Here is a 27,904-nt window from a genome sequence, read left to right on the forward strand (position 1 = left end):
TGCACAGGATAGTAAACAAATGCCAGTGCCCTCTGCTAGACCAGCCATTCTCATTAAGGCCACAGTACGTTTAAGGTTGGTTTCTTTTAACCTCGCATTATATAAATATTTTTTTGTGTGTATAGTGATAGGAGAGAAGCACAGAAGAAACCAAAACTTGACTGTTTCACAGGGAAGTGGGCCCATAAACTTTGAAGGGATTCCTGGGGGGAGGGAGGGGGGTGAATTGGTAATTAAAGGTTGAAAATAGCCAGACAAGCATCCTCAGCACCAAAGATCTGATGGCACTCAAAGGCTGAGGGGGTGACTGAGACATCTAGTTTCAAGCTCCCAAAGCATGTAGCTGAGCTTTGTAAAACATTTCCTAAAGGTCATAGAAAACACTCCAAGGTCACTCTCAAAGAAGCCTTGAATTCAAACTAGCCCCTGGCCTGTGACCACCCAAAAGAAAGCTCTAGAACGTGGAAGGCAGGAAACTTCTCGGTGTGTCTATAAAGGGAGCACATGGAGGACACATGCAAGTCTTGCCTGAAAAGGGCAAAGAACCCACTGCTTCCTCAATCGTTCACTTACAGGGGATGTGCCTCCTGTCCAACTGGCAGCAGAGCTTGTGGATCCCACAGAGGAATCTTCAGGCTGTACAAAGCAACAGAACTGGAGTGGAAGCAAATCTTCCTTCATCCTGACAGATCACCCAAAAAGATGTTCTAACTTTTGAACACAAAAGTCATTGTTCAGTTGCCTTCTCTTCAATGTTAGGGTGTACTGTCCCATGATCGTGCATTCAGGAAGGAACCAAGGTAGCTTTTAAGTAGCTTGTACACTTCCTTTGTTTTGTAGTCAGCATGTTTTTAGTAATGTCAGCAATCCCAGGGGGTGATGCTGGTGTAATCTTCCACACCTTAAAGCACTAGAGAAGTAGTGAACCCAGAGTGTCCTTTTGCAGCTTTGTTCACAGATTTCTGTACACATTTCTTAATATTCTAGTTCTGGTCACCTCATTATAGGAAGGATGTGGAAGCTACGGAGAGGATGCAGAGGCGGTGTTGCCTGGATTGGAAAATAAGCCTTATGGGGCAAGGTTAGCAGAACTAAGACTTTTCTCTCTGGAGCAAAAAAAGGATGAGAGGTGACTTAACAGAGGTGGACAAGATTCTGAGAGGCATAGATAGGGTAGACAGCCAGCGTCTTTATCCCAGGGTGGAAACAGCAAACACCAGAGGATATCTGTACAAGGTGAGGGGAGAAAAGTTTGGGGACACACTGAGAGTCATGGGCACTTGGAATGCATTAAAAAGGGACTTTTTTTTTTGCAAGTAAATACATGCCAGCACAAAATTGAGTGCCGAAGGGCCTGCACTGTGATGTGATATTATATGCCTATGTTCTATGATATTTTCAAGAAATCTTAAGAAAGCAAGGCTCATACACAACCATCCCTTGGGAAAGGACTGACAAAACCCTGATCAAGATATTAACGCCTGCTTGGCTTTCTTGAACTTTAAGAAAGATACCAAACCCTGCCAGATGGGCAATGTAAATAAAACTTTTTTTTTCCCAACTTTACCTATCAATTTCTCGTATTAAGTAAAATAAGACGTAATGACAACTTGATGAACAACTTCGTCATTTTCCCCTGTATATCACCATACATAGAAAAATCAAGGTCTTTCGTAAATTAATTATATCTTCAACAGTTTTGACTGTAATTAGCCAGTTGGAATACTTCCTTTTTCCTGCATTGATGACAAACTGGGAATGCTGACAGCTGCACACTTGGTGAAATATAATGGACAGGGGTCAAGATGATGACAGCTCCACACGAGGTGGAAATATTATCAGGGGTCAAGATGCTGACAGCTCCATACCTGGTGGAAATATAATGGATGTGGGAATGATACCAACATTTCCACACATGGTGAAATGTAATAGACAGGGGTGTAGGAGTCATGTGATGTTGAGGAAAGAGTAGGAGGGAAGACCCTGAAAGCACTGGATCATGCACACTGGTGGGCTCAGGAAAGACCGCGGACACAGTCGGAGAGGAGATGACGCCAGTGCTACAAGGTGAACCCCGCATGCGGAGGGAAAGAAGGGTGGAAAACAATGTCAGCATCAGGGTGGTGGCAGGGCAAAGGGAGGCACGAGAGATAATGATCCCGTGCCAAAAGACCGAGAGGGATAGGGAAAAGGCGCAGGCAACACCACAAAAGTGACCCTACCTGCGGAATGGGGCAGGGACATGGCGGCGATATGGGTGACTTTGAGCCAGGAGCGTCGGGAAGCAGCAGTGCAGGGAGCAATGCAGAGGAGGAGGATGATCTGACACCACTAACAGAGAAGAAAAGCAGGACTGAAAGAAAGAGAGGGACTAAAACCTCTAAAGGACATTAAAGGAATGATCGAAGCTGTGGTGGAGGCTTCTGAAAACAGAATAAAGAAACTTTTAAAGGATTTATCAAAGGAAATGGGAGAAATTAAGAGAGCTGTGGGAGAATTATCAGCGAGTGTGGCTATGGTAGAAGAATGGGTGGAAAGGGTGGAAGATAACATTGAAAGACTAGAAAGAGATAGAGATACCTGGGTAATAGAGAAAGAAAAAATATGGGAAAGATTAGATGAACTAGAAAATTTAAGCAAAAGAAATAATATAAAAATAGTAGGGATAAAAGAGGAGGTAGAGGGAAGAGACCGAATAATATTTATTAGAAATTGGATCCCGGAAATATTGGGAAAAGAGAGAATGGGGATGGGGGGTGGTTCCTTCAGATAGAGGAGACTTGTCAATCCCTTCTTCAAAAACTTGGTCTGTCTTGATTAGGTTTACAAAATATCAAGACAGAGAAAAGATCCTGCATACAGTAGCTATAGGGGCTCGAGAATTTGAAGGAGATAAAAATCCTCTTTTACCTAGATTTAACTACAGCACTCTTTAAAAAGATCAAAGTGTTTGACCCAGTTTTAAAAAAGTCCTAAGAAACAAGGGAATTGGGTCTAACTTATTGTACCTAGCAACCTTAAAAGTATTTTTATCTGGGGGTGGAAGAAAATTTTTTACGAAGTCCTAGAATATGTAAGTATTTTGACTGCCTAAGGAAGATGGTAAGGGAAAGAATGAAAGGAAAATTATCTTGTCAATAATTGGCTGTAGAGGAGTCACATGATGGAGTTGTGGCCGGTAGGAGAATACCAGCCCTCTCCAGAAAAGAAGAAAAAAAGTGCAGGAAAAGCAAAGCCCCAGATACACAGAACACAACAAATAAAAGATAAAGGTGTGGAGAAAAGAAAGAAAATGGCACCCAAGAAAGAAAAACCAAAAACGGAAAAAAAAGAAGGAAAGACACCAGAAGAGAAAGGAGAAGGCCTTACCTGAACGAAAAAGCAGGGACCCACCATGGAAAGAGGAGCCCGCTCCCCGAGGTTAGTGGAAACCCCGCAGGGTCGCAACCTACCGATCGCAGGACTGCAAAAATGGTTCACTGAGCCAAACAGAAGAGTGCAACTGCGCATGCGCAAGGAATCACACATGCGCGATGCGCACAACAAGGACAAGGAGAACACCAATGGGAAGGGAGACCAGATGTGGAGTGAAACTACACAGCACGAACAGCTGAGAGATGCCTGACAGCAGGGTTCCCAGCTAGAAGAAAAGGAAAGCAATGGGAAAGGGAGGGATGAGAAAGAAAAACAGAAGCAGGAGGCCCAACAGATAACCAGCCCAGAAGAAGAGGACCAACATCAAGAAACCATGAAAAAAAGCCCAACAAACTGAGATAAGCAGCTGAACAAGAAAGTCACAAGAGACACAATGAAGAGAAGTAGAAGACACAAACCTAAGAGTAGACACAGAAGAACACCAAACTCTGCACAGAGGAATAGAAGGTAAAATGAATGGACAGTACATAGATAAAAAAAAATTTCAAGAACAAATGAAAGCATTAAAAGAATGGTTGACACTATAATTTAGTGAAATGAAAATAAAATTGAAAAGTACAGAAGAAAAAGTGAGTAGAATAGAGCTGGTCATAACAGATGTAGGGAAAGGATTAGAAAATGTGGAAGAACGTGTAATGACAGTAGAAATGGAAGTGAACGACTTAAAAAAAAATTAGAAGAAAGTGACAAAAAAGTTAAAGAAACACAAGAGTTGTTAGCTCAGAAGATAGATATAATGGAAAACTATCGTAGCCAAAACAATATAAAGATAGTGGGCCTAAAGGAAGATGAAGAAGGCAAACATATGAAAGAATTTATAAAAGAATGGATCCCAAAAGTCTTGGGAATGCCAGAAATGCAGGAAGGAATGGAAATAAAAAGGGCACACAGAACATTAGACCCGAAACCACAGTCACAACAAAAACCAAGATCTGTTTTAGTAAAATTTCTGAGATACACGACAAGAGAAAATATACTGGAGAAGGCAATTAATAAAATTAGAAAAGACAAAAAACCACTGGAGTACAAAGGTCAAAATTTTTTTTTCTACTCAGACATAAGTTTTGAGCTCCTAAAGAAGTGGAAGGAGTTTAACGCAGTGAAATCGATCCTATGGAAAAAAAGCTATAAATTTATGTTAAGATATCCAGCAGTGCTTAAAATAGTTATCCCGGGGGAGCAAAACAGACTGTTCTCGGATCCAGAGAAAGCACGAGAATTTGCAGAACACCTGCAAGACAGAAAGAGAGATGAAGAGATGTAACAAGAACGAAGAATGATGACAAACTACATATAAAGAAGTAAAAATAATGTATAAGTAAGAACTAAAGGAGGGAAGAAAAGGGAAGGGAGAAGGAGGGGAAAAAAGAAGAGGGGTTTAAAAAAAAGAAAAAGGAGAAGAAAAGAGGGGGAGCTTTGTTTTAATGTGAAGAAAAAAGTCTTTTCTGAAGGGTGTTGGGTGGGAGAGAATAACAGTCACTGCGAAATCAGTTGACACTTGCGAACAGGTTCGCAGTCTGAATGGAGAAGGGAGTTGTGGTTGCCCGGCAAGGGACAAGGGGCAACTCAGAGATGGGGGAGAACACATGAAGTTAAGGGAATTTTAGATGTGGGAGTGGTTGAAGTATTTTATGTTTTAGAAGTGTTGTCATACATTGCGTTCAAAACAGGAAAACTGAGAAATGAAAATGAGGAAAAGGGAAAAGGTGGTGGTGAGGAAGCAGAAATGAGATGTAAACAGAGTATGATATGGCCATGTTGAACTATATGACTATAAATATTAACGGAATACATAACCATATCAAAAGGAAGAGGCTATTAAATTTACTGAAAAAAGAAAAAATAGATATAGCATTCGTGCAGGAAACGCATCTAACTGAAGTGGAACATAATAAATTGAGGAGAGACTGGGTAGGGCACGTAATGGCAGCATCATATAATTCAAAAGCCAGAGGTGTAGCTATATTAATCAATTAAAATGTAACAATCAAAATAGAGGAGGAAATAATAGATCCAGCAGGGAGATATGTAATTATAAAGTGTCAGATATATTCAGAACTCTGGAATTTGGTCAATATATATGCACCTAATGAAGAAGATCAAAAGTTTATGCAAGATATTTTTTTGAAGATTGTAGATACGCAGGGGAATATATTGATAGGAGGGGACTTTAACCTTAATTTGAACATAAAGATGGATAAAACTGGACAAAAGAGTAGCAAAAAGAACAAAGTAGCCAAATTTATGGCTAAATCAATGCAGGAGTATATGGAGGAGACAACACCCAAAGGAGAAGGAATACTCATATTATTCGAATAGACATAAAACATACTCAAGGATTGACCTATTCCTGTTGTCAGCCCATATCCAAGAGAGAGTTAGGAAAACAGAATATAAAGCTAGATTGTTATCGGATCACTCAACCCTGTTATTAGCAATAGAATTGGAGGACATCCCACCAAGAACATATAGATGGAGATTAAACTCCATGCTACTTAAAAGACAGGAATTTAGAGAATTTATTGAGCGCCAAATTAAAATGTACTTGGAAATAAATACGGAATCAGTGAAAGACAAATTTATATTATGGGATGCAATAAAAGCCTTCATCAGAGGGCAGATAATAAGTTATGTAACTAAAATGAAAAAGGACTACAATTGGGAAATAGAACAGCTGGAAAGGGAAATAGTAAGTACAGAAAAAGAACTAGCAACAAAGGAAGATACAACAAAAAGAGAATTGGCGGACAAAAAAATAAAATACGAAATATTACAAACGTATCAGGTGGAGAAGAACATAATGAAAATAAAGCAGAAGTATTAAGAGCTAGAAGAAAAAAAACGCACAAAATACTAGCTTGGCAGCTTAAAACAGAACAAGCTAAAAGAATGGTAATGGCATCAAAGCAAAAGGACAAACAAATTACATATAACCCAACAGAGATCCATGAAAACTTTAAGGAATTCTACGAGCAATTATACCGAACTGAGAACAAAGGAAAGAAGACAAAATAGATGAGTTTCTAGCTAAAATTGAACTAGAAATTGCAAGAAGAGGAGCAAAAGAAGTTGATTAAACCATTTGAAATAGAGGAAATACAGGATATATTAAAAATGCTACCGAACAACAAAACGACTAGAGAGGACGGACTCCCAATAGAATTCTATAAAACATTTAAAGTGTTATTAATTCCTCCTCTCCTGGAAGAAATGAACCAGATAGAAGAAACATAAAACTTGCCAGATTCATGTAAGACAGCAACAATTACAGTAATACCAAAGACGGGGAAAGATCCACTAACACCAGCATCGTATAGACCAATATCTCTACTTAACTCAGATTATAAGATAATAGCAAAACTATTAGCAAATAGATTGGCCGACTGTGTACCAAAAATAATAAAATTAGATCAAACTGGATTTATTAAGAAAAGACAAACAACGGACAATGTCTGTAAGTTCATTAACTTAATCCATCCTGTACAAGGAAATAAGACGCCAACAGTGGCTGTTGCTTTATACGCAGAGAAAGCCTTTGACAGGGTAGAATGGAATTATTTATTCAAAGTATTACAGAGGTTCAACCTACCAGATAAATATATTAATTGGATGAAAGCATTATATAAGGGACCAATGGCGAAGGTGACAGTAAATGGATATATATCGAAACAATTTAAATTAAGCAGGTCAACTAGGCAGGGATGTCCACTACTCTCCCTCACTGTTCGCTTTAGCAATAGAACCATTGGCAGAACTGATAAGTACAGAAAATAAAATAAAAGAGAAGGAATATAAAATTAGTTTATTTGCAGATGACGTTATAGTATACTTAACAGAACCAGAATTATCAATAAAAGAATTAAATAAGAAATTGAAGGAATATGGAGAAATATCGGGGTACAAGATCAAAGCAAATAAAAGTGAAGCGATGGCAATGAATAATGTGGATTACACAAAGTTTAAAAAAGAATCACCATTTAAATGGCAAACACATGCAATCCGATACCTGGGTATTACACTAGATAATAATCTAGGCCATCTATACAAATTAAATTATCAACCATTAATGAAGAAATTACAAGATGACTTAGAACACTGGAAAGATTTACCACTAACACTGATAGGAAGGGTAAATTACATTAAAATGAATATCTTCCCAAGGATACAATACCTATTTCAATCGTTACCAATTCCCTTAACAGAGAAATTCTTCAATGAACTAAAGAGAATAATAAGGAAATTCTTATGGAAAGGGGGGAAACCGAGGATAGCTCTAATAAATTAACGGAATGGTACAAACAAGGTGGTTTGCAGCTACCAAACTTTAAAAATTATTATAGAGCAGCACAATTAAGATATCTATCAGATTTTTATCAAACAAGGGAAAAACCAGATTGGACCAAGATAGAGCTAGATAAAATAGGGGAGAAGGTACCTGAATATATACTTTATAAGTGGGATGACAAACTGGTGCAATATAGAAGTTCACCAGTAATGCACCATCTGCTCAACATTTGGAAGAACATTCACGTAGAAAGGAAAAAAATAAATTACCAACTACCAAAATTATTAATGACGCAAAATCAACTAATCCCTTTCCTTTAGAAAATGGGAGAGAAAAGGAATTAAAAGAATAGAAAATTGTTTTTTGGGAAAGAATTCATTATCATTTGAACAAATGAAGTACAGATATGGAATAACTAATGGTACAATGTTTGCATACCACCAACTGGAAACCTACTTAAAGGACAAATTGGGAAGCAGACTGAGATTACCAGAAGGAAGCAGCTTTGAATATGTGATTACAGACTCAATGATAATTAAAAGATTTATAACAAACATGTACATCAAGCTGCAAGAGAAAGAAAATTATGAAATAAGCTATAAACCCAAACAAAACTGGGAAAAAGATCTAAACATAAAGATAAAAAAATGAAATAAAGGAAAAGTTATGCTCCGGAACGATGAGAAATATAATAAATATGAGGTTACACATGATACAATATAATTGGTTACACAGACTATATATCACGCCCCAAAAGTTAAATAAATGGGATCCGACAGTATCAGATAGATGTTTTTGCTGTGAGAAGGAAACGGGAACAACAGTACATGCAATTTGGGCATGTGAGAAAGTGAAAAATTTTTGGGAAGATCTAAATCAGATATTAAATAAAATCACAAAAAGCAACATACCAAAAAATCCAGAGATCTTTCTTCTAAGTAATATAAGAAGTAAAGAATTAGGCCTTAAACTGGATGAAGCGCAAAAAAGATTTATTAGATAGCCTTAGCTGTAGGAAAATAATGTGTAATGTCAACTTGGAAATCAGAAGAAAGCCTGAGAGTACAGCAATGGTACATGGAAATGAATAAATGTATTCCATTGGAAAAAAATAACAATAATTAAAAAAATAAAGTCACATTATTTGAACAAATTTGGGAACCGTACATGGAACACAACAGAGAGGCCTCTCGCGGACCTCCACCCCCTAAAATGATAGAATGAGAAGAAGACGAAATGAACTGACCCAGAGTGTAAAAGTAGATGACACAATTTTCTTGTTTATTTTCATTGTGTGATGACATTGTTTAATGGGTTTATTGTATTGTATATGTTGAATGTTTAATTGGTTTGGAAGGGGGGGAGAGAGGGAGGGAAGGGAGGGGGGAAAAGGGGAGAAAATGACACTGTGTATATTCAAGAGGGAAATGTTTGTGTGTATTTTGATTAATATGGTTCATAGTGTGAAAAATTTAAAAACATTTTAAAAAATAATAATTGGCAGTAAATACTACAGAAATAAGTACTACGCTTTGTTTATCAAAAATGTTTCTTTCATATATAAAAAAAAAGAAAATTTAGTTGTGAGGTCTGGAGTGACTGAGAGGGCGGTAAAGTGAAAAGATAAGTGCAATGTGCACCCGCCAAGATGAGAAGGGAGGTTGCACTAAGTTTTTGGGTTGGTGCCAGAGGGAAAGGAAGAATGGGGGCTGGGGAGAAAGATGTATAGATAACATGCTATTTGTTTGTTTTTTTACTTCTTGTTTTAGTTTTCCAGAATCTATTTTGAATGTGGTCGGCAGCCCCAATATGATGAATATAATGGACCAGGTGAGGTACAAATGTTTTGAGAGAAATGTAAAAGGAGGGAATCTGGAGAAAAAATACTGGGACAATGCAGGAAACAATTAAGTTCCTGAGCTTCAATGTCAATAGCTTAAATGGGTCAGTGAAGAGGAAGAGAGTCTCGGCACACGTTAAAAATATGCAGGTGGATGAGGCTTTTTTACAAGAGACCCATCTTACAAACAATGAGCATCAAAAATTAAAAAGGGGGTTGGGTGGGACATGTAATAGCATCCTCCCCTAACTCCAAGACTAAGGGAGTAGTTATTTTAATAGGGAATAACATTCCAGTAAAGGTAGAAGACACGGTAATAGACCCAGTGGGAAGATTCATAATGGTACACTTTAAAATATATTCGGGACCCAGGACACTAATGAATATATACACAATCAATTTTGATGATGAAAAATTTATCCAAAATGTCTTTTGACAGAAGAGCAGGAAAATGTCTTAATTAGAGGGGATTTTAATTTTTGCCTGGATCCAGTATTGGATAAATCTGTGAAAAAAGTGACAACAGCCAGGGCAGCAAAAACAAGGCTAGCCCTCATAAATATAGTGGACGCTTGGAGATGTTGGCATCCAAGGGAGAGGGATTATTCTTTCTACTCAAAACAACATGATTCTCACATCAGAATTGACTTGTTTTTCACTTTGTAGAAACTGAGTACACGGCAAAGTTATTATCAGATCAGTCGCCTTTGACTTTAATCATTCTCATGTCTAACAAACAAGCTATGGCATACAGGTGGCACTTTAATCTGTTGATATTGAAAAAGCCAGAATTCTATAGTTTTATTTGAACTCAAATAGAAATATTTTGCGAGGCAAACTGTACCTCCACCGCCAACAAATTTCTGTTATGGGATACATTAAAAGTTTATCTGAGTGGACAAATAATTGGATAGACCAAAGGCATTTAAAAAGAGCATATGAGGGAGATCAATGAATTGGAACAGGAAATAACTCAATTGGAAAAGGATTACCAAAAATCAGTCTCTGAGAAAGAATACAAAACACTAATAAATAAAAAACTCAAGTACAATAGCATGCAAACATATAAAATGGAAAAAAAGTGATATTGAAATCCAAACTACAAGCGAGGGGAAAGAGCCCATAAGTTTTTGGGTTGGTGCCAGAGGAAAAGGAAGAATGGGGGCTGGGGAGAAAGATGGCAGCTGAGGGCAGAGTAAACCACAAGAACAATTAATACAATCCAAAAAGAATCAGACAAGATCTCTTATCAACCAAAAGAAATAAATGAAGCATTGAGGTAGTGCTACATGCAGTTATATAAATCTGAATCAACGGGTGATTTTGATAAAATGGAGGAATTTCTGTCTATTTTGGAATTGACATATTTAGAGCCCAAGGAGCAGGAAAGTATTAGATATTCCCTTCTCCAAGGAAGAAATTGTAAAAGCACTGGGCTCACTACAGACTAACAAATCTCTGGGAGAGGAAGGGATCCCCCCCCCCCCCAGAATTCTAAATGGAATTTAAGGACCTGTTGATACCATTGTTCATGGACATGTTGGAATACGCGGATGAGACCCATGCCCTTCCAAAAATGTTTTCAATGGCAATAAATCCTAAAAAGGATAGGAACCCACTAAAGCCATCTTTCTATAGGTCAATCTCACTTCTAAATATGGATTATAAAATAATAGCCAAGGCTCTGGCAAATAGATTAGCTCGGTATTTGCCAAAGCTAATAAATCCAGATCAGGTGGAGTTCATGCAAGAAAGGCAGTCTACTTCGTATAATACATCTGGCACAGTCAAGGGTGGATACAAATATAGTCATGGCACTGGACGGAGAAAAAGCCTTTGATAGACTAGAGTGGGACTTCTTGATTGAAGTGTTGGAAAAATTCAGGTTGGGATAATCATTCATAAATTGGGTCAAGGTATTATACCAGAAACCTAAGACCAAGCTTGTTACCAATGGGCAAATATCTTCAGCCTTCCCACTGACTAGGTCTATTAAGCAGGGCTGCCTGCTGCCCCACCTCTATTCATATTAGGCATTGAACCATTAGTGGAAGCCATTCACCGGGATCCAGGCATTAAGGGATTTAGAGTGGGCCAGAAAGAAAAATAAAATCAACTTATTTGTGGATGATGTGTTAATATATTTGTCAGAACCGGTAAGGCTATTGGCCAGGTTACAGATCATACTGGAGAATTATGGTAAAATATTGGGGTACAAAATCAATTATGATGAGTGAAATAATGCCATTAATAAAAGGGGGTTATGAGGAATATCAACGAGAGTGTAAGTTTAAGTGGTCACAAAAGGAGATTAAGTATCTGGGCTATGGGTGGACAAAAATCTACAAAATTTATATAAATGAATTATCTCCCCTGTGTAGGAAGATTAAGGAGGACCTAGTCAGATGAAAAACCTGCCCATAACGTTGGTAGGCAGGGTCAACCGCATTAAAATGAACATGATGCCAAAGTTACAATATCTTTTTCAATCTCTGCCCATGCCATTGTCCCAGATTTTCTTTAAGACACAACGGAGGTGTCAGACAGGAGAAATAAGGAGAAATTGACTTGGGATTACAGTCTGGGAGGAATGAGGCTCCCAGACTTCAAAAAATACTATTGGGTGGCCCAGTCAAGGTTTATCACATAATTCTTTGAGGAAGATGGCATATCCTCAAAGACACAAGTTGGTCTACATATGGTAAGGGAGAAGATAGCAAGAGAAATTTTTTATATATATATATATATATATATATATATAAAAATGGGACACTAAATTAATAAGCCAAAAAAACAGACAGCCCTATATTAAAGCACATAATTTAAACATGGCAAAATATAAACCAGATTATTAGATTAAAAGTAGGGCTGTCCTCCAAAACACCCCTAACCCAAAATTAATTTCATTCTTATGACCATGGCACACCTGGTGCCAGAAAGGGATCAGGTGTATTGAGGACTGATATGAGAAGGGGCAGTTACGTCATTCGACCAATTAAAAATTAAATTTGATTTATCAAATAAGACCTTCTTATGCTAATTTCAATTAAGATCTTTTTTGAGGGACAAATTAAGACCAATGATGGCCCTGTCATTGCACAGTGACACAGCAGCTCTAATTTGAAAGAGGATCACATGTAAATTCATCTCCGCTATGAATCTCCTGTTCCAAAGTGAATGCCCAAAACCATGTCTCCATAAATCAAGGCAAAGATTGGAGTCAGAATTAGCAACAAGAATTCCTGAACAATGCTGGTCCGACTTCTGTTGGGACAACATGACAGCATTTATTAAGCCAAATACAGACTGGTGCAATACAATTTCTTGCACCAGCTATACCTTACACTGCAAAAATTGCATAAGGTTAAGCCAGAAATCTCAGACTGTGTTTTAGATGTGACATAGAAACAGGAACCTTTGTGCATTCAACCTGGCAATGTGCCCCTATCCAAGGTGAGACCCTTCTAAGTAGAAAGGATGGGCATTCTGGAAAAAATTACGGAGGTGGAATATCCACAGGATCCAGCACTGTTCCTGTTGGGGAATATTATGGATGTGGGTCTGAGGTTGTCCAAACACCAAATTCAATTTGTTAAAGTTGCCTTGGTGGTGGCCAGGAAATGCATAGCGATTACCTGGAAATCTGACTCTCAGCTAAACATAATGTGATGGAACACGGAGATGAGGAGTTGTGTTCCCCTTCAGAAAATTACCTACAACTTTAGAGGGTGACACGACATGTTGTTAAGGTATGGCAGCCAAACCTGAGATACAGTGAAGTGCAAGTGTGGTTAACCTTACCAAGGAAATAGTGGTCAATAGGTCTGCACAATTAGCTCACATAAGTCTGGGAAGGTCAAGAATGAGGAAATAAGTCAGAGATGGGGCCAGCACAACACCCCATATTTTCAGTATATTTGCATTGTTATATTTAGTAGCAGATTTATGTCTTTCTTTGTTAATGTTGGGATGGGAGGACACATAAAAGATGAGGGAGGGAGAAGAAGGGAAGGGGGTGAGAATAAGGGCTTGATATTAACTGATGCGTAAAGGGGGAAAAGTGATTCCCTGTGATGTTTGTAATGTTCAACTCTATAAAGTTACAAATCAAATTATTTTTAAAAATGGAGAGGTGAAAAGATACTGACAGTTCCATGTGTGATGAAATATAGTGGACAGGAGACAAGATAATGAAAGTTCCAAATGTGGTGAAATATAATGGACGGGATAAGATGTTGACAGTTCCACATGTGGTGAAATATAATGGACAGGGCATAAGATACTGATAGTTCCACGGGTGATGAAATATAATGGACAGGGGACAAGATACTGACAATTTGACACGTGGTGAAATATAATGGACGGGGGTCAAGATGCTGACAGTTCCACACATGGTGAAATATAATGGACAGAGGATAAGATGCTGACAGTTCCACACGTGGTGAAATGTAATGGATTGGGGATCTAGGTACTGACAGTACCAAATGTGGTGAAATATAATGGACAGGGGACAAGATATTGACAGTTCCACTTGTGGTCCAAACATAGGCAGCATGGCTAGAGCAACGCTATTACAGCACCAGTGACCCAGGTTCAAATCCGACACTGTCTCTAAAACATTTGTGTTCTCCTTGTGTCTGTGTGGTTTTCCTCTCAGTACTCCGGTTTCCTACCAGTCTTCAAAAGCATATGGAGTCTATAGACTAATTTGGAAGGGCCTGTTACCATGCTGTAGGTTTAAATTTTTTAACAACGTAAAAAATAATGGAGAGGGATGCGAGATATTGACAGTTCCACATGAGGCACTAGTATAATGGACAGTAGCCAAGCCAGAACTGCAATTCAAAAATTTTATATTTTCATCCATGAATGACCAGAAAGTTGCACATGGTAAAAATCAGTAAATATAGTCCATTTCACAAGCACTTCTGATATTTCTATAATCACTCTGTCTCTTCTTTTCATTCTCTTTTACATCCCTTGAAGTAGCTCTGAAAGCTCCCCAAGCAGAAACCTCCAACAATTCGGATATCTGATTGTTTGTGTGGATATCAATTCACAAATGCTCATTCTGCTTTAATTTAATGGGATGTTGCATATTCTAGAAATGTCACTATTCTACAAATTGGTCAGGACAAAGAATAGATGTCAAATGACATAAATGGTGAGACACATGATCTTAGTTGCTATTCTATTTCACTAATACTGTTCTTACTTTTGTGTTACCAATTACATGAAAAACTGCCTTGGTAAGTTTCTCACATCGCAATACACATTTGTCTGTAGTGGCATTGCAGACTCTTCAACCTCAGTGGCACTTGCATTGTGGGACTTGTCTCTCAGAATGTACATTCAGATTGTAAAATTGAACAGTTCAAGTTTTAAAGCACCTAGGAAGCAAAAATAATTAACTCTAATTTAGACTCACTTTTTGAGTTAATGTGGAACCTCAAGAGTTCTCTCATTCAATAAATACAATTCAACAAAGAATTGAAATTGCTTTCCATTGCAAAATACCAAGAATGAAGGCAAGAGACTGGTTGACTTACTCGTAAAAGTGGCATTTGGAGATACACAGGAAGGTGCAGTCCCTTTGGGCCTTGATGCTGAACATAAGTGGCTCACCAGTTAGCACAGCCAGCTGCCCCACAATCTCTCCTGGATGAACAACAAACAGGCAGTTCTCCTCATCTCTGTCAATCATTCGCTGGTAAACATGTAACAGCCCGGACAGCACAAAATGAATGCTGACATCCTGAGAATGAAGCAAATGTAGTTAGTAAGTTCTGGACTAATCATTTTCAACATTTTTTTTTCACTAACAGAACACCTTAAGCATCCCAGGATCACCTGAAACAAACACAGGTTGAGGAATACTGCTCGAGACAAAATGCTACTTTGCTTTCAGTAACATTGATTTTTGTTCTGAATCATTATATGGCAAAACCCTGGTATCTGGCACCTATGGGAATTGGCAGATGCCAGATTAGTATATTTTCCTGTTGCTTGAGATTGCATGTTGTGTCATTGGCAAACTAACGGTGAGGTGCGCCAATTTTAAACTTCCATGTTTTTTCCTATTTTCCACAATTATTTTGCTCGTTGCTTGAATTCTGGATATTGGGGTTTTACCATACTTCAGCCAGAGGGAAATTCAGCAATGTTTCAAATATACCTGGTTAGACAATCGCCAGATGCACCTTCACTGCTCTCATCATTGCACAGGAGAATTGTAATAATTGTAATAAAAGTGTATTTAGCTCATTGCTGCTAAGTTATCAACCTGCCAACCACTCAGGATAGATTGTACAACATTGAACAAGTTTGGACAGACAGGGAACAAACTCAGCAGTGTAAACCTCAAAGTTGATACTCAAAGCTTGACATGAATTGTAAAGACACTGCAGAGATATTTTGAATTCAAGAATTAGTGCGGGACAGGAAAGACCAGGAGCTTGTAGCTATGTGTCTTCAAGCACAGGGGATGATTTGAAAATTTTAAACATTACAAGTATGTTAAGAGGGGAAAATGTTAACTTCTAGCAAAGCAGTCAAAAATCTGACCCTTTTGGAGGGAAAATATCCTCATTACGCTCCATTTTGCAACTTGAACACATAGTTAAAAGTACAACTATTTTTCTCATTTTTTTTCCCTAATTTATCAGGATGTGAGCAAGGCTAGCATTCACTGTCTACCCAGAACTGCCCTAAAGGTGGCATTGGGAAGGCATCTTGAACCACTTGACGTCTGTCTGGAAGTTTCTCCCTCAAAGAAGCTGGGCTTAGAGGGGAAAGCTGAAGGTGCCTGCCATCCTTACCCTTCTCAGAGGTCAAGAGAGATCCACAGAAGATGTAAATGCTGGAATCTGAAGCTAAACACCCAGAGCTGGTGGCTCGAGAAGCATCATTGTTGCGTAGCGGTTAGCACAACGCCATTACAGTGCAGCGAGCCAGGTTTGAATCTGGCACTGTCTGTCAGGAACTTGTACACTCTCCCCTTATATATGTGGGTTTCTTCCCATCCTTCAAAATGTACTGGGGTTGTGGGTTAATTGGAAGGGCCAGTTACCATGCTGCTTGTCTAAAAAAAAGTAGTCAATATTTCAGGACAAAACCCTTTATCAAGACTGGGAAGTCAATAAAGGATATTGGCCAGTCTTGACAAAGGGTTAAACTGGAAATTTGGCACTGCCTCCTGGTCCTGCCAGCCACCTTGAAACTTCTACAAATGGCAGCCAGGAAATGACCAGGCCTAGCAGTAGAGGCATCTGCTGCTCATGGGAATTTCAGCTGCCTTCTTTTCCTCAAAGAGTGTCTCTTGGGTGTTCAATTTCTTGTCAATTCTGGTAAAGAAATTTCTTTGGTTCCTCCAACCCCTGAAGAGTACAGATGCCCTAATATATCACGTGTTCTGTTGGTCGCGAATGATTCTCATCGTCAAACGTATGGCCAGAAGTCACTCTCGCTCCATTTCTGTCTCAACAAACCATTTCAATGGGTTTTCAAGGTTGCAAATGTGGCGAATTCCATTTTGGGGATGAATTTTCTGTCACATTTTTTGCTGCTGGTGGATTTAAAGAATTGCTGTGTTGTGAACCGCAGCACTTGTATGGAAGTGAGCTACATCTGTCAACCCTCCAATGTCGTTACCTGACTGATGAGCATCCAACCTGGCTCCTGCCTTCCTCAAGCATTTCCCTCACCTAGTGATTCCACTGTATTGCCATACAGATATTAAACATGCAGTAACCCACTACATAGAGACCCAGGGTCCTCAGGTTGAAGTGAGAGCTCATAGATTAGCCCCGGATTATCTGAAAATCACAAAAGCAAAATTCAACCGCATGCAGCAGCTGGGGATAGTCTGTAAATCTAACAGCTGGCTTCGGTGTTGCATATGGTTCCAAAGAAGTCTCCTGAAGATTAGTGCACTTGTGGCAACTATCGTGTGCTGAACAATTCCACCATGCCTGACCGATGCAATATTCCCAATTTACATGATTTCTCGGCAAACCTGCAGGGCAAACATGTGTTTGCAAAAATAGATCTGGTGTGTTCTTGCTATCAGATTCCATTGGAACATTTTGATGTTGCCAAAACAGCCGTAATTACTCCTTTCAGCACATCTGCATTTCTGCATATGCCATTCGGTCTGCGGAGCGTAGCTTAGACATTCCAGTGGACTATGGACCACATACTCTTCGGCCTCGATTTTGTATATGTCTATATCGACAATATTCTTATAATGAACATGGATGAATAGGAACGCAAGCACCATCTTATATCACTGTTCCAGAGGCTTGATGAATTTGGTATTATGATCAATCCAAATAAGGGCATTTTTGGGGGTGCTGAACTTATATTTTTGGGATGTAGAGTTAACCGGCACAGTATCTTGCCTGATGAAACTAAAGTCCTAGAAATTTGAGATTTTCCCACACCTGTTATATTTGGCCAATTATAACATTTTTTTTTAGGGGTGATGAATTTCTACTGCCGTTTCCTGCTGAATGCTGCAGTGCCTTTCTTACCTCTTACCTAATAATGTAAGGAACCTGATAAGTCCATTTCTAAAAAAACTGTTGAGTTTGGGCAACGATCTCATTTGTGCTTTCAACTATGTGAAGACCGCACTTGCGAAGGCCACAATGCTTGTACACCAAAAGCTCAACGCCTTGCTCCCTCTGACCACGGATGCCTCCATCAGTGCCATGGGCGCAGTGTTAGAACAAAGAGTTGGTGGGAAGTTGGAACTTCTAGTGTTCATTTCAGTCAAGCTGCCATTGGCCCAGACAAAATATAGTATGTTCGGGCGAGAATTCCTGGCCATCTATTTTGCAGTGAAACATTTCCAATTTTGATGGAAGGTTACCCTTTCACCATTTATACAGACCATACAGTACACATTCAGCACACATGAGCACTCATCTCTACTTGTCATGGGAAATTCGGCAGTTGGCCTTCATCTTAAATTTTCCTCAGACATTCAGCACATCCCAGGGAAGGTGAATGCCAAGACTGATGCCCTGTCCAGACACAACATTGAGGCCTTACATACAATGATTACCATTGATTTCACTGCCATAGCTCGTGCTCAACACACTGATCCTGATCTCAACCGATATCACCAGATCAACACATCTCAATTTACAAGATGTGAGCTTGGATAAATTGGGTGAAACACTGGTTTGTGACTTTTCCACAGGGAGACCTAGGTCTTTTGTGCTGGTGGCAATGCGGCAAGAGATTTTTGAGGCTCTTCATAGCTTGTCTCATCCTGGTAGAAGAGCATCGATCAAACTGATTATAGAACATTTTACCTGGACTCATATTAAGCAGGATTTTGGATTATGGGCAAGAACCTGCTTGCCATGTCAACGCTCTAAAATCTCCAGACATATGAAATCCAGGTTGGGGGATTTTGTTATTCCAGGTTCCCATTTCCATACGTGTACCTGGACTTAGTATAACCACTTCTGTCATCCAGAGGATATATATATTTGCCCACGTGAGGACCAGTACAATCAGATGGCAGGAGGCCATACCTGTCAATGACATCTCTGCAGAGACAATTGCTCGGGCTTTTGTGGATTGAGGGCTTCCGTCTTTCAGTGTTCCAGGCACCATTATGGCGGACCAAGGGACTCAGTTTGAGTCGGCATTGTTCCGAGCTCTCAGGGATCTTTCGGGCACTACCCACATTCGGAATATGGCTTATCATCTGCAGGCCAATGGTTCATTGAGAGTTTCCACCATCAAATGAAAACAGTATTGACAGTGGGTGATGAGTATTTGCCTACGATTCTCCTTAGCATATGTACTGCTGTGAAATTGGATCTTGCATGTTCAGCAGCAGACTTTGCCCAGTGAGTTTGTGAATCCAGGTCAAGGGACAGCGTTCTATGATCCGGCGAGTTACGTCGACTGTCTTCAGAAAAGCATGCGGTTGCTCAGACCTACACCTACGTGACATGCGTCATTGGCAGTATATGTACTAGATGATTTAAAACATGCAATACACATGAATTCCTTCGACATGACACTGCAGACCACTTCAGCCTGTTAATGATGGACCTTTTGAACTCTTACAACGCTAAGACTTTGTGATTCACAGAAATGAGAAAGCTAACATGGTCACCACTGACAGGCTGAAACCAGCGTATATTGATGGTCCATGTTCTGCATCGGTGCCAACATCAAAGGAACAGTCAATCCCTGCCAGCCAGAGATTTGTTATGAGCCCAAAGGACCCCAAAACTCAGCAGAAATAGATATTCACCACGACAAATTATTACTTAAACAAAAGTTGCTTTTAATTATCTTTAAACATGAAAACAGAATCAAACTTTAACTTATCACTATTAACTTAACTTACCCAACTTAATCCCCTTCTAACTCTAAGCACACGTGTATGTAATGTGTGTTTAAATTTAAGAAAGTCCTTTGGTTCACAGTTCAATCTCACTTCTCATTCTTCCAACTTCACTAGTTGCAGGCAATTCTTATACAGTGCACAGAATTTAACATGTATAAAGTTCATCAAGCTTTGGTGCTCGAAAGGTAAATGTTTACCGCTCAGGAAGGTTCTTGTAGGTTTGCAGAGAGATGTGTTGCTCCAGGATTTCCACAACTAAGGTACCACCATTAGTCACCTCAATGTCTTGTTGATGAAACTTGTCCCATCAGGGTTCTCCAGATGATAACCTCTTTCTTTCAGGCTACCATAGAGTTCCTTTCCGTTCCTCTTATTCAAAGAGAAACATCAGACAGATAGCACTTCCAGCCATCCGCCACTCTGGAGCTTCTGTTTCAATTCCAACAAGCTTCTCCTGGCTGTTACAGTTCAGTCCCTCTCTCTCTCTGAGATTCAAACTGCCAGCCACATGTCCTTCTCTCTCTCACTTGCACAACCCCCTCCTTCTCCAGCAAACAACAGGAGTTAGTCTCTGCTCCCATCTGTTGTTTTAAGTAAACAAACCTCTCAATGACCTCTGAGTGAGCACTTTGCAGAGGACAGAAGCCTTGCAAAAATGTCCAATACAGATGACCTGACTCCAGTCCATTCATTTCATGACATCATTTCAATTAGCACCTACTTGTGAAATGTGCATAGTATTCTCCATTGTTTCTGTAAAGTCAATGAATATGCATTCTTCATTATTTCAAATAAGATTCGTTTTAAAGTGTGTGTACCCATGTAGCCTACTCTTAATTTTACCAATTTATCTCCCAAAAACATACCCAAGTAGTCCATTACAGTATACACCACCCGCCTTGCAGTATTGCATGAGGTCAGGCTGGACTGTCAACCCTCTAGACCAGGGGTGTCAAACTCAAATTCACGGAGGGCCAAAATTAAAAACTTGGACTAAGTCAAGGGCCGAACTAAATATTTATAGAAAATTTTCAACAACATCTGCATGTTTTCTCTTCTTTCAACATATGTAATGTTAAACTTTTTCTTATTAAAATAAATGTTTAATAATAGATTTGGATAAACTCTTTCATTGTCATTGTCTTTGTCATTGGCCCATTTCCTTTAGCGTTCTGAAACCGTGCACATGACGAGTCAATGAGGGATGATTAAAGCAGTGGTCTTCAAACTTTTTCTTTCCACCCACAGACCACCTTAAGCAATCCCTTACTAATCACAGAGCACCAATGGCACAGGGATGAGAGTGGAAAGAAAAAGGTTGAGAACTGTTGTATTGTGGTAACTCCACATTTGATTTGGCTAATTTTTAGGCAAGTGGTCAGAGAAGGACCCCCCCCCACCCCAAGAAAGGCTTAAATCACAGGAACAAAATAAGCTTGCGTCTCACTGCTCCCAATCTTACACACAGTCCTGATGTGGAATGTGGGGTCGCAGCTCCACGTTCACCCGAGTTCAGGTACTGTCTGTGTGGAGCTTGTACGCTCTCCCCTTGTGTTGGACCAACAGGTCGGTCGCCTGATGAAGGCACCCGAACCCCCCGTTGAAACGCCGGCGTCTGAGGCGGTGGAGGAATTGGCTGAGAAGAGCGCGTTGCTCCCACCCCCATCCCATGGTTGGAGAGGGATTAAACTGCGATCTCACGGTGCCGGGCTCGTCTCCAACAAAAGGAGCGGGAGGCAGTGTCCGCCGCGCACGGAGTGAGGGGGAAGGCATCGCCAACGAGACATTTGGTCCGGCGTTGCCGCTGAAGCGCAGACCCAGCGAGGATGGTCCCCAACTCCAGCCGCGTCTGTATGTCCGGGAGCCGGGCGGGCTGAGTGCGGCACTCCGATCCCCGGGATTCGGGACTCTGAGATCCCTCCACACCTCCGGCGTCTTCATTTTCACCTTCAGTGTGCATGCGCTATACTGGCGCGGCGGCCAGCGGGCCAACTCTAATATATATTTAATATGATCTTGCGGGCCAAATATAATTATATCACGGGCCAAATTTGGCCCGCGGGCCAGAGTTTGACATGTGTGCTCTAGACCATTATGTAATGGGACAGATTGAATCAGTCACCTCCTTGCATGGCTCAGAGGCTGATGGAGGGGGGCTGTTGCAGTCGCATACCTACCTGAGCTGGGAGCATTGCTGGTCGCCGCTGATGACGTATCCGAGGGAACACACAGGAGTAGTACCGCGTATAGGTGGGTTGGATCAGAAGGAGGTGTACATTATGATGGATCTCGGAAACAGGAAGAGGAGAGCGAGAACGTCGAGATCACCCATGTGGTGGAGAGCCAAGGAGAAGGTCAGAGGGGTTTGGCTGGGTGGTGTTTTGTGGGATGAAGAACGCATTGTTGTGACTGAGAAGAAAAAAGAATCAACTCCATTTTGTACTGAGGAACAAGTGAGTGCATTCTTTAAATTGTGTGTATACTAAGTGAATTACAGCAGCTACAATGGTAACTGACCCTTTCGGCCCACAAGCCCATGATACCCAATTACATCCAAATGGCCTACATCCCGGTATGTTTTAAATGGTGGGAGGCAACTGGAGTGCCCAGAGGAAACCCATATAGATATGGGAAAAACGTACAAACACTTTACAAACAGCGCGGGATTCGAACCCTGGTCCCAGTCACTGACGTTGTAACACCGCCCATAATTTCTCACTTTCATAATTTCATAAGCTTTAGGGTTTTGTCAGAGTTGCATTTATTGTGGGAAGTTGACCATTTCATCACTTTCGTCGCATAGATAACTTGGACCTAACAGATAGTGGAAAGGCTTTGGGTGTCTGGAGGCAAAATAATACCCAGTCTCTGATGTGTGTGTCCTTGTGACCAGTGTCTGTATCCAGATGACCTTCGGACCACAGAGAAACCTCATATTGATGGTGGGAACAGAAAATTTAATCTGATGCAACACAAAATACTACACAGAGCGTTTTTTTTTGTCAACGGTTAATGATTCTAACAGGAATATTAACAAATGTAAGGGCAGCATCAATACAAACTCCAAATGACACAGTAAATTCTGAAGATATAAACTAGGTAATTTACAGCAAGAAAGTTTTAAAGTCACTATGAACCTGACATACAACAAAATGCAAACCTAATAATGTGCATGTTCATATTCCCTCTTTCCAATGAAATATGTCAGTGATTATATTTGATGACTGTCTAATCATTGTTCTAAGTTCCACATCACTTGCTTTTCCATGCAGATCATTATATTTTGAATGACTGGTCTCCAAGAATAAATAAAGCCAAATCAATCTTATTCATTATTCTTCTGCCTTATGTAGTTGGGTATTTAGCCAAGGTCTCAACCTACTTTAAATACGGAAGGGAAGGAAGGGAGGATGGGTGAAGGAAGGTGAACATAGTACAATACAGCACAGTACAGGCCCTTCAGCCCTCAATGTTGTTCCAACCAATATATCCCTTCCAAAAAAAATAAGTTCTAAACCCTCCTTATCCCGTAACCCTCTATTTTTCTTTCATCCATTAGTCTTAGTGACTCTTAATGTCCCCAATGTTTCAGCTTCTACCACCATCCCTGGCAGGCACATTCCAGGCACCCACAATTCTCTGTGTAAAAAAACACTCTCCTCCATCGCCCAGTACCTCCGCCCAATGTCTCCCCTAAACAACTCCCTTAAGGAAGGAGGTGGGGGGGGGGGGGAGGAGAAGAGGAGAAGCTAAACCCTGATTCAGTCTTCAATAGGCTGAAGACTGTCAACACTATCAGCTGACCAATGATGTGCTCTAGGACTTGGTTACAGCAATCAGAATATGCAAAATACTGACATATCACCATTCTCGTTGGTGGAGGGGGGGAAACATGTGCCAGGAAAGGAGACATGAACATCTAGTTGAAAAAACACTTAAGTCAAATGAGATCCCCATCCCAACACCTGCTCATCAAGATCAGGGACATGTTAAAATCTGTTACAAAGTTTTGCTAAGCTTTTACAGATAGGAAAAGGTCTGCCACGACTTTTACAGCCCACTTCAACTCAGTTTTGCATAATATTCACCAAATCTGCCAGTGGAGCAATGTCCATGCAATCTACAAGATGCAAAGACAAAATGCAGCAAGCTTTATTCATTGCACATCCTGCATCTAAGAGCTCTCCACAGCTGAGTTATGCTGGTGCAGGGACTGCATCTAGGTTTCACTGCATGCCACATATTATTGGTCAGCGTCATGGAAGTCCTCACCTTCTTACAGCAAGGGTTTACCCTCACTGCAGGACTCAACCCAGGATAGGCAAGAACTGTGAATGTATGGCTCAGTATGACAATAACACCATCTACGAATTTGCTGATAATACCGCAGTTGTAGCTTGTATAAAAAGGGCCGATGAGTTGTCATAAAGTAGGGAGATTGAAACTTGGCTGAATGGTGCACCAACACCAACCCCATTCAAAACACTGGGAAATTTTTACAGATGCAGTGGAAAGTGTACTGGCCGGCTACATCACGGTCTGGCATGGAGTCACCAATACCCCTGAGCATAAAGTCTTACAAAAGGTAGTGGACATCACAGGCAAACACCCACCTCACCATTGAGAACATCTACAGGGAACACTGCTGTCGGGGAGCAGCAGCAATCATCAAGGATCCACACCACCCAGCACACTCTGTTCTCACCACTGCCATCAGGAAGGAAGTATAGGTACTACAAGACTTGCACCCTTAGATTCAGGAAAAGCTGCTACACCTCCACCATCAGACTCCATATAACCACATAACCACTTACAGCACAGAACAGGCCAGTTCGGCCCTACTAGTCCATGCCATAACAAATCCCCACCCTCCTAGTCCCACTGACCAGCACCCGTTCCATACCCCTCCAGTCCTCTCCTATACATGTAACTATCCAATCTTTCCTTAAATGTAACCAATGATCCCGCCTCGACCACGTCTGTCGGAAGCTCATTCCACATCCCTACCACCCTTTGCGTAAAGAAATTTCCCCTCATGTTTCCCTTATCATTTTCCCCCTTCAATCTTAAACCATGCCCTCTAGTTTGAATCTCCCCAACTCTTAATTGAAAAAGCCTATCCACGTTTACTCTGTCTGTCCCTTTTAAAATCTTAAACACCTCTATCAAGTCCCCTCTCAATCTTCTACACTCCAGAGAAAAAAGCCCCAGTCTGCATGACCTTTCCCTGTAACTCAAACCTTGAAATCCTGTCAACATTCTCGTGAACCTTCTCTGTACTCTCTCTATTTTGTTTATATCTTTCCTATAATTTGGTGACCAAAACTGAACACAGTACTCCAAATTTGGCCTCACCAATGCCTTGTATAATTTCATCATAACCTCCCTACTCTTAAATTCAATACTCCGATTTATGAAGGCCAACATTCCAAATGCCTTCTTCACCACACGATCTACCTGAGTATCAGCCTTGAGGGTACTATTTACCACAACTCCTAAATCCCTTTGTTGCTCTGCACATCTCAATAGTCTACCATTTAAGGCATATGACCTATTTAGATTTGCCTTTCCAAAATGTAACACCTCACACTTATCTGTATTAAATTCCATCAGCCATTTCTCAGCCCACACTTCCAGCCTTCTGTTAGGTCTGCTTTGTTCATGAATGAGTGAGACAAACACCAGGCTGAGTCGAAATCAGGGTTCTTTGTTCTTTATTACCGGATTGTAACACTTGCGACTAACGATGTTAGCCGGAGAATGCATTCTGCCGTTATCAGCAAAATGGTGATTCTTTATACCCTTGGATACATGCTTAGAACATCATCATATCATTACTTGTCCAATGACTAAAACTGTTGCTATCCTTTCCCTGCTAGCTTCCTGCCTCTCAATCCATCAATGTCTCTCTTAAACTGTTGCTATCCTTTCCCTGCTAGCTTCCTGCCTCTCAATCCATCAATGTCTCTCTTATCTTGTAAGTACAAGGATGCATTCTGTTACTCCTTAGTACTGGGTGACTCCTTCTCCGGTCCCATCTCATGATGTTTTACCTAACAGGAGTACAAGGACACCTCCCCTTCTTGTTACTGCCCTGTACAGGGTAACTCCCTACACATTCCCATCTCATGATGTTTTACCTTACACTTCCTAAATCACCTTTTAATCAACGGTAATCTTCTTCACTGTCCACAACACCACCAATCTTTGTATCATCCGCAAACTTGCTTATCCAATTCTCCACCCCTACTTTCAGATCGTTAATATATATAACAAACAATAGTTAACCGAGGACCGATCCCTGAGGAACTCCACTAGTCACCGGCCTCCAATTGGACAAACAATTTTCTACCACTACTCTCTGACACCTCCCATCCAACCATTGCTGAATCCATTTCACTACCTCCTCATTTATACCTAATGCCTCCACCTTTTTTCCTAACCTCCTGTGGGGAACTTTGTCAAAAGCTTTACTAAAGTCTAAATAGACAACATCCACAGCTTTCCCTTCATCAACCTTTTTTGTAACCCCCTCGAAATACTCAATCAGGTTTGTCAAGCATGATCTACACCTGACAAAACCATGCTGATTACTCCCTAGCAATCCCTGTACCTCCAAATATTTGTAAATACCATCCCTCAGAACACTTTCCATCAACTTGCCCACCACAGACGTCAGACTCACGGGCCTATAATTCCCAGGTTTACATTTAGACCCTTTCTTAAACAGCGGAACCACATGCACCACCTTCCAATCCTTTGGCACTACCCCCGTGGCCAGTGACATCCTAAATATCTCTGTTAATGGCCCCACTATCTGTCCACTAGCCTACCTGAGTGTCCTTGGGAATATTTTGTCCGGTCCCGGAGATTTATCCACCTTTATCTTTTTCAACACAGCCATCACTACCTCCTCGGTTATCCTTATATGCTTCCTCAACAACAAATTAAATTAGGGACTCATTTAAGGTCTCTCACTTTTGCACTTTATTGCTTTTTTCTCTCTGAATTGCAGTCTGTTTCCATGTGTAAATTGTGTTCAGTTTAAGTAGTAATTCTGCCTTGCCTGCAAGAAAAGAATCTCAGGGTTGTATATGTAGGTACAATAAACCAAACACAACATCCATAAAGTCAAATCAGATGCGAGTGGTACAGCTACTAGAGCTGCTGCCTCATGGCTTCAGTGTCTCAAGTTTAATCCTGACCTCAGGAAGCATAAGCATGTCTCCATGCTTTTCCTGCATTCTCTAGTTTCTTCCCACATTCCAAAGACATGTGGATCAATAGATTAACTGACCACAGTAAATTATCCATCGGGTGCAGGTAATTGGCAGTATCGGGTGAGTTAATATGGAATATCATAAGGAAAATTAGAAGGGAATGGGATTCTCTGAGTGCTGCCATAGGTGATGTGCTACAATGGCCTTCTTTATCTTAAGGAAATATGGAGATTTGGAGAACTGCACCTGGAATCATGTCCTTAGTAGGTGAATTCCCTGACCTTACCTGGTCACCTTGCCTTGCCACAAACATTCCCGCTTTAACTTGCTGAAGAGTCACTCTCCCATCCAGCAGCAATGGATCCTGGGAAGGAGAGAAAGCAGAGATAAGAATATTCCATTTCAGCTCTGACATTTTACTTATCATTTTGCTGCTCCAATTTCAAATTTTTTTCTGTCACACTGCCAAAAGGACATCCGATTAAACCTTGCCCTGACTAAAACTACCTGCCACACTCAGCTTCTACGTGTAACTTTTAAATGAGTGATATTGAGCGCAAATCCCAGCAGCACGTCCACATATTTTACCCCAAGGCGAGAACTGGCAACCCAGGACATGTTTTAAAGCAACTTCTAGTATCAAAAAATAATAATCAGAACAAATCCCTGGCCAGAGTCAGGGTCTGAAAGTCATCATTTCCATTTGAGAGGCCATTCTGTCCATCAAGTCCATGCTGGCTCCCATTCCC

General features: G+C 40.5%; 1 protein-coding gene across 18 annotated transcripts in view; it reads right to left on the minus strand.

The window, feature by feature from the left end:
• The window catches only part of pnpla7b (patatin-like phospholipase domain containing 7b), a 496,626-nt gene that overhangs the window by 284,046 nt on the left and 184,676 nt on the right, over positions 1–27,904 (minus strand). For all 18 annotated transcript variants that reach the window (XR_011356222.1, XR_011356233.1, XR_011356243.1 and 15 more), the window contains 2 exons: positions 27,442–27,519; positions 15,110–15,315 (listed from right to left, as the gene is read on the minus strand). Coding sequence is in view for 10 of the 18 variants with exons in the window: in XM_069933113.1 (XP_069789214.1) it covers positions 15,110–15,315; positions 27,442–27,519 (284 nt within the window). In the remaining 8 variants the exon portion in view is untranslated. The remainder of the gene's footprint in view (positions 1–15,109; positions 15,316–27,441; positions 27,520–27,904) is intronic.

This window comes from Narcine bancroftii, chromosome 1, assembly GCF_036971445.1.
Source record: "Narcine bancroftii isolate sNarBan1 chromosome 1, sNarBan1.hap1, whole genome shotgun sequence".
Classification (NCBI taxonomy): domain Eukaryota; kingdom Metazoa; phylum Chordata; class Chondrichthyes; order Torpediniformes; family Narcinidae; genus Narcine; species Narcine bancroftii.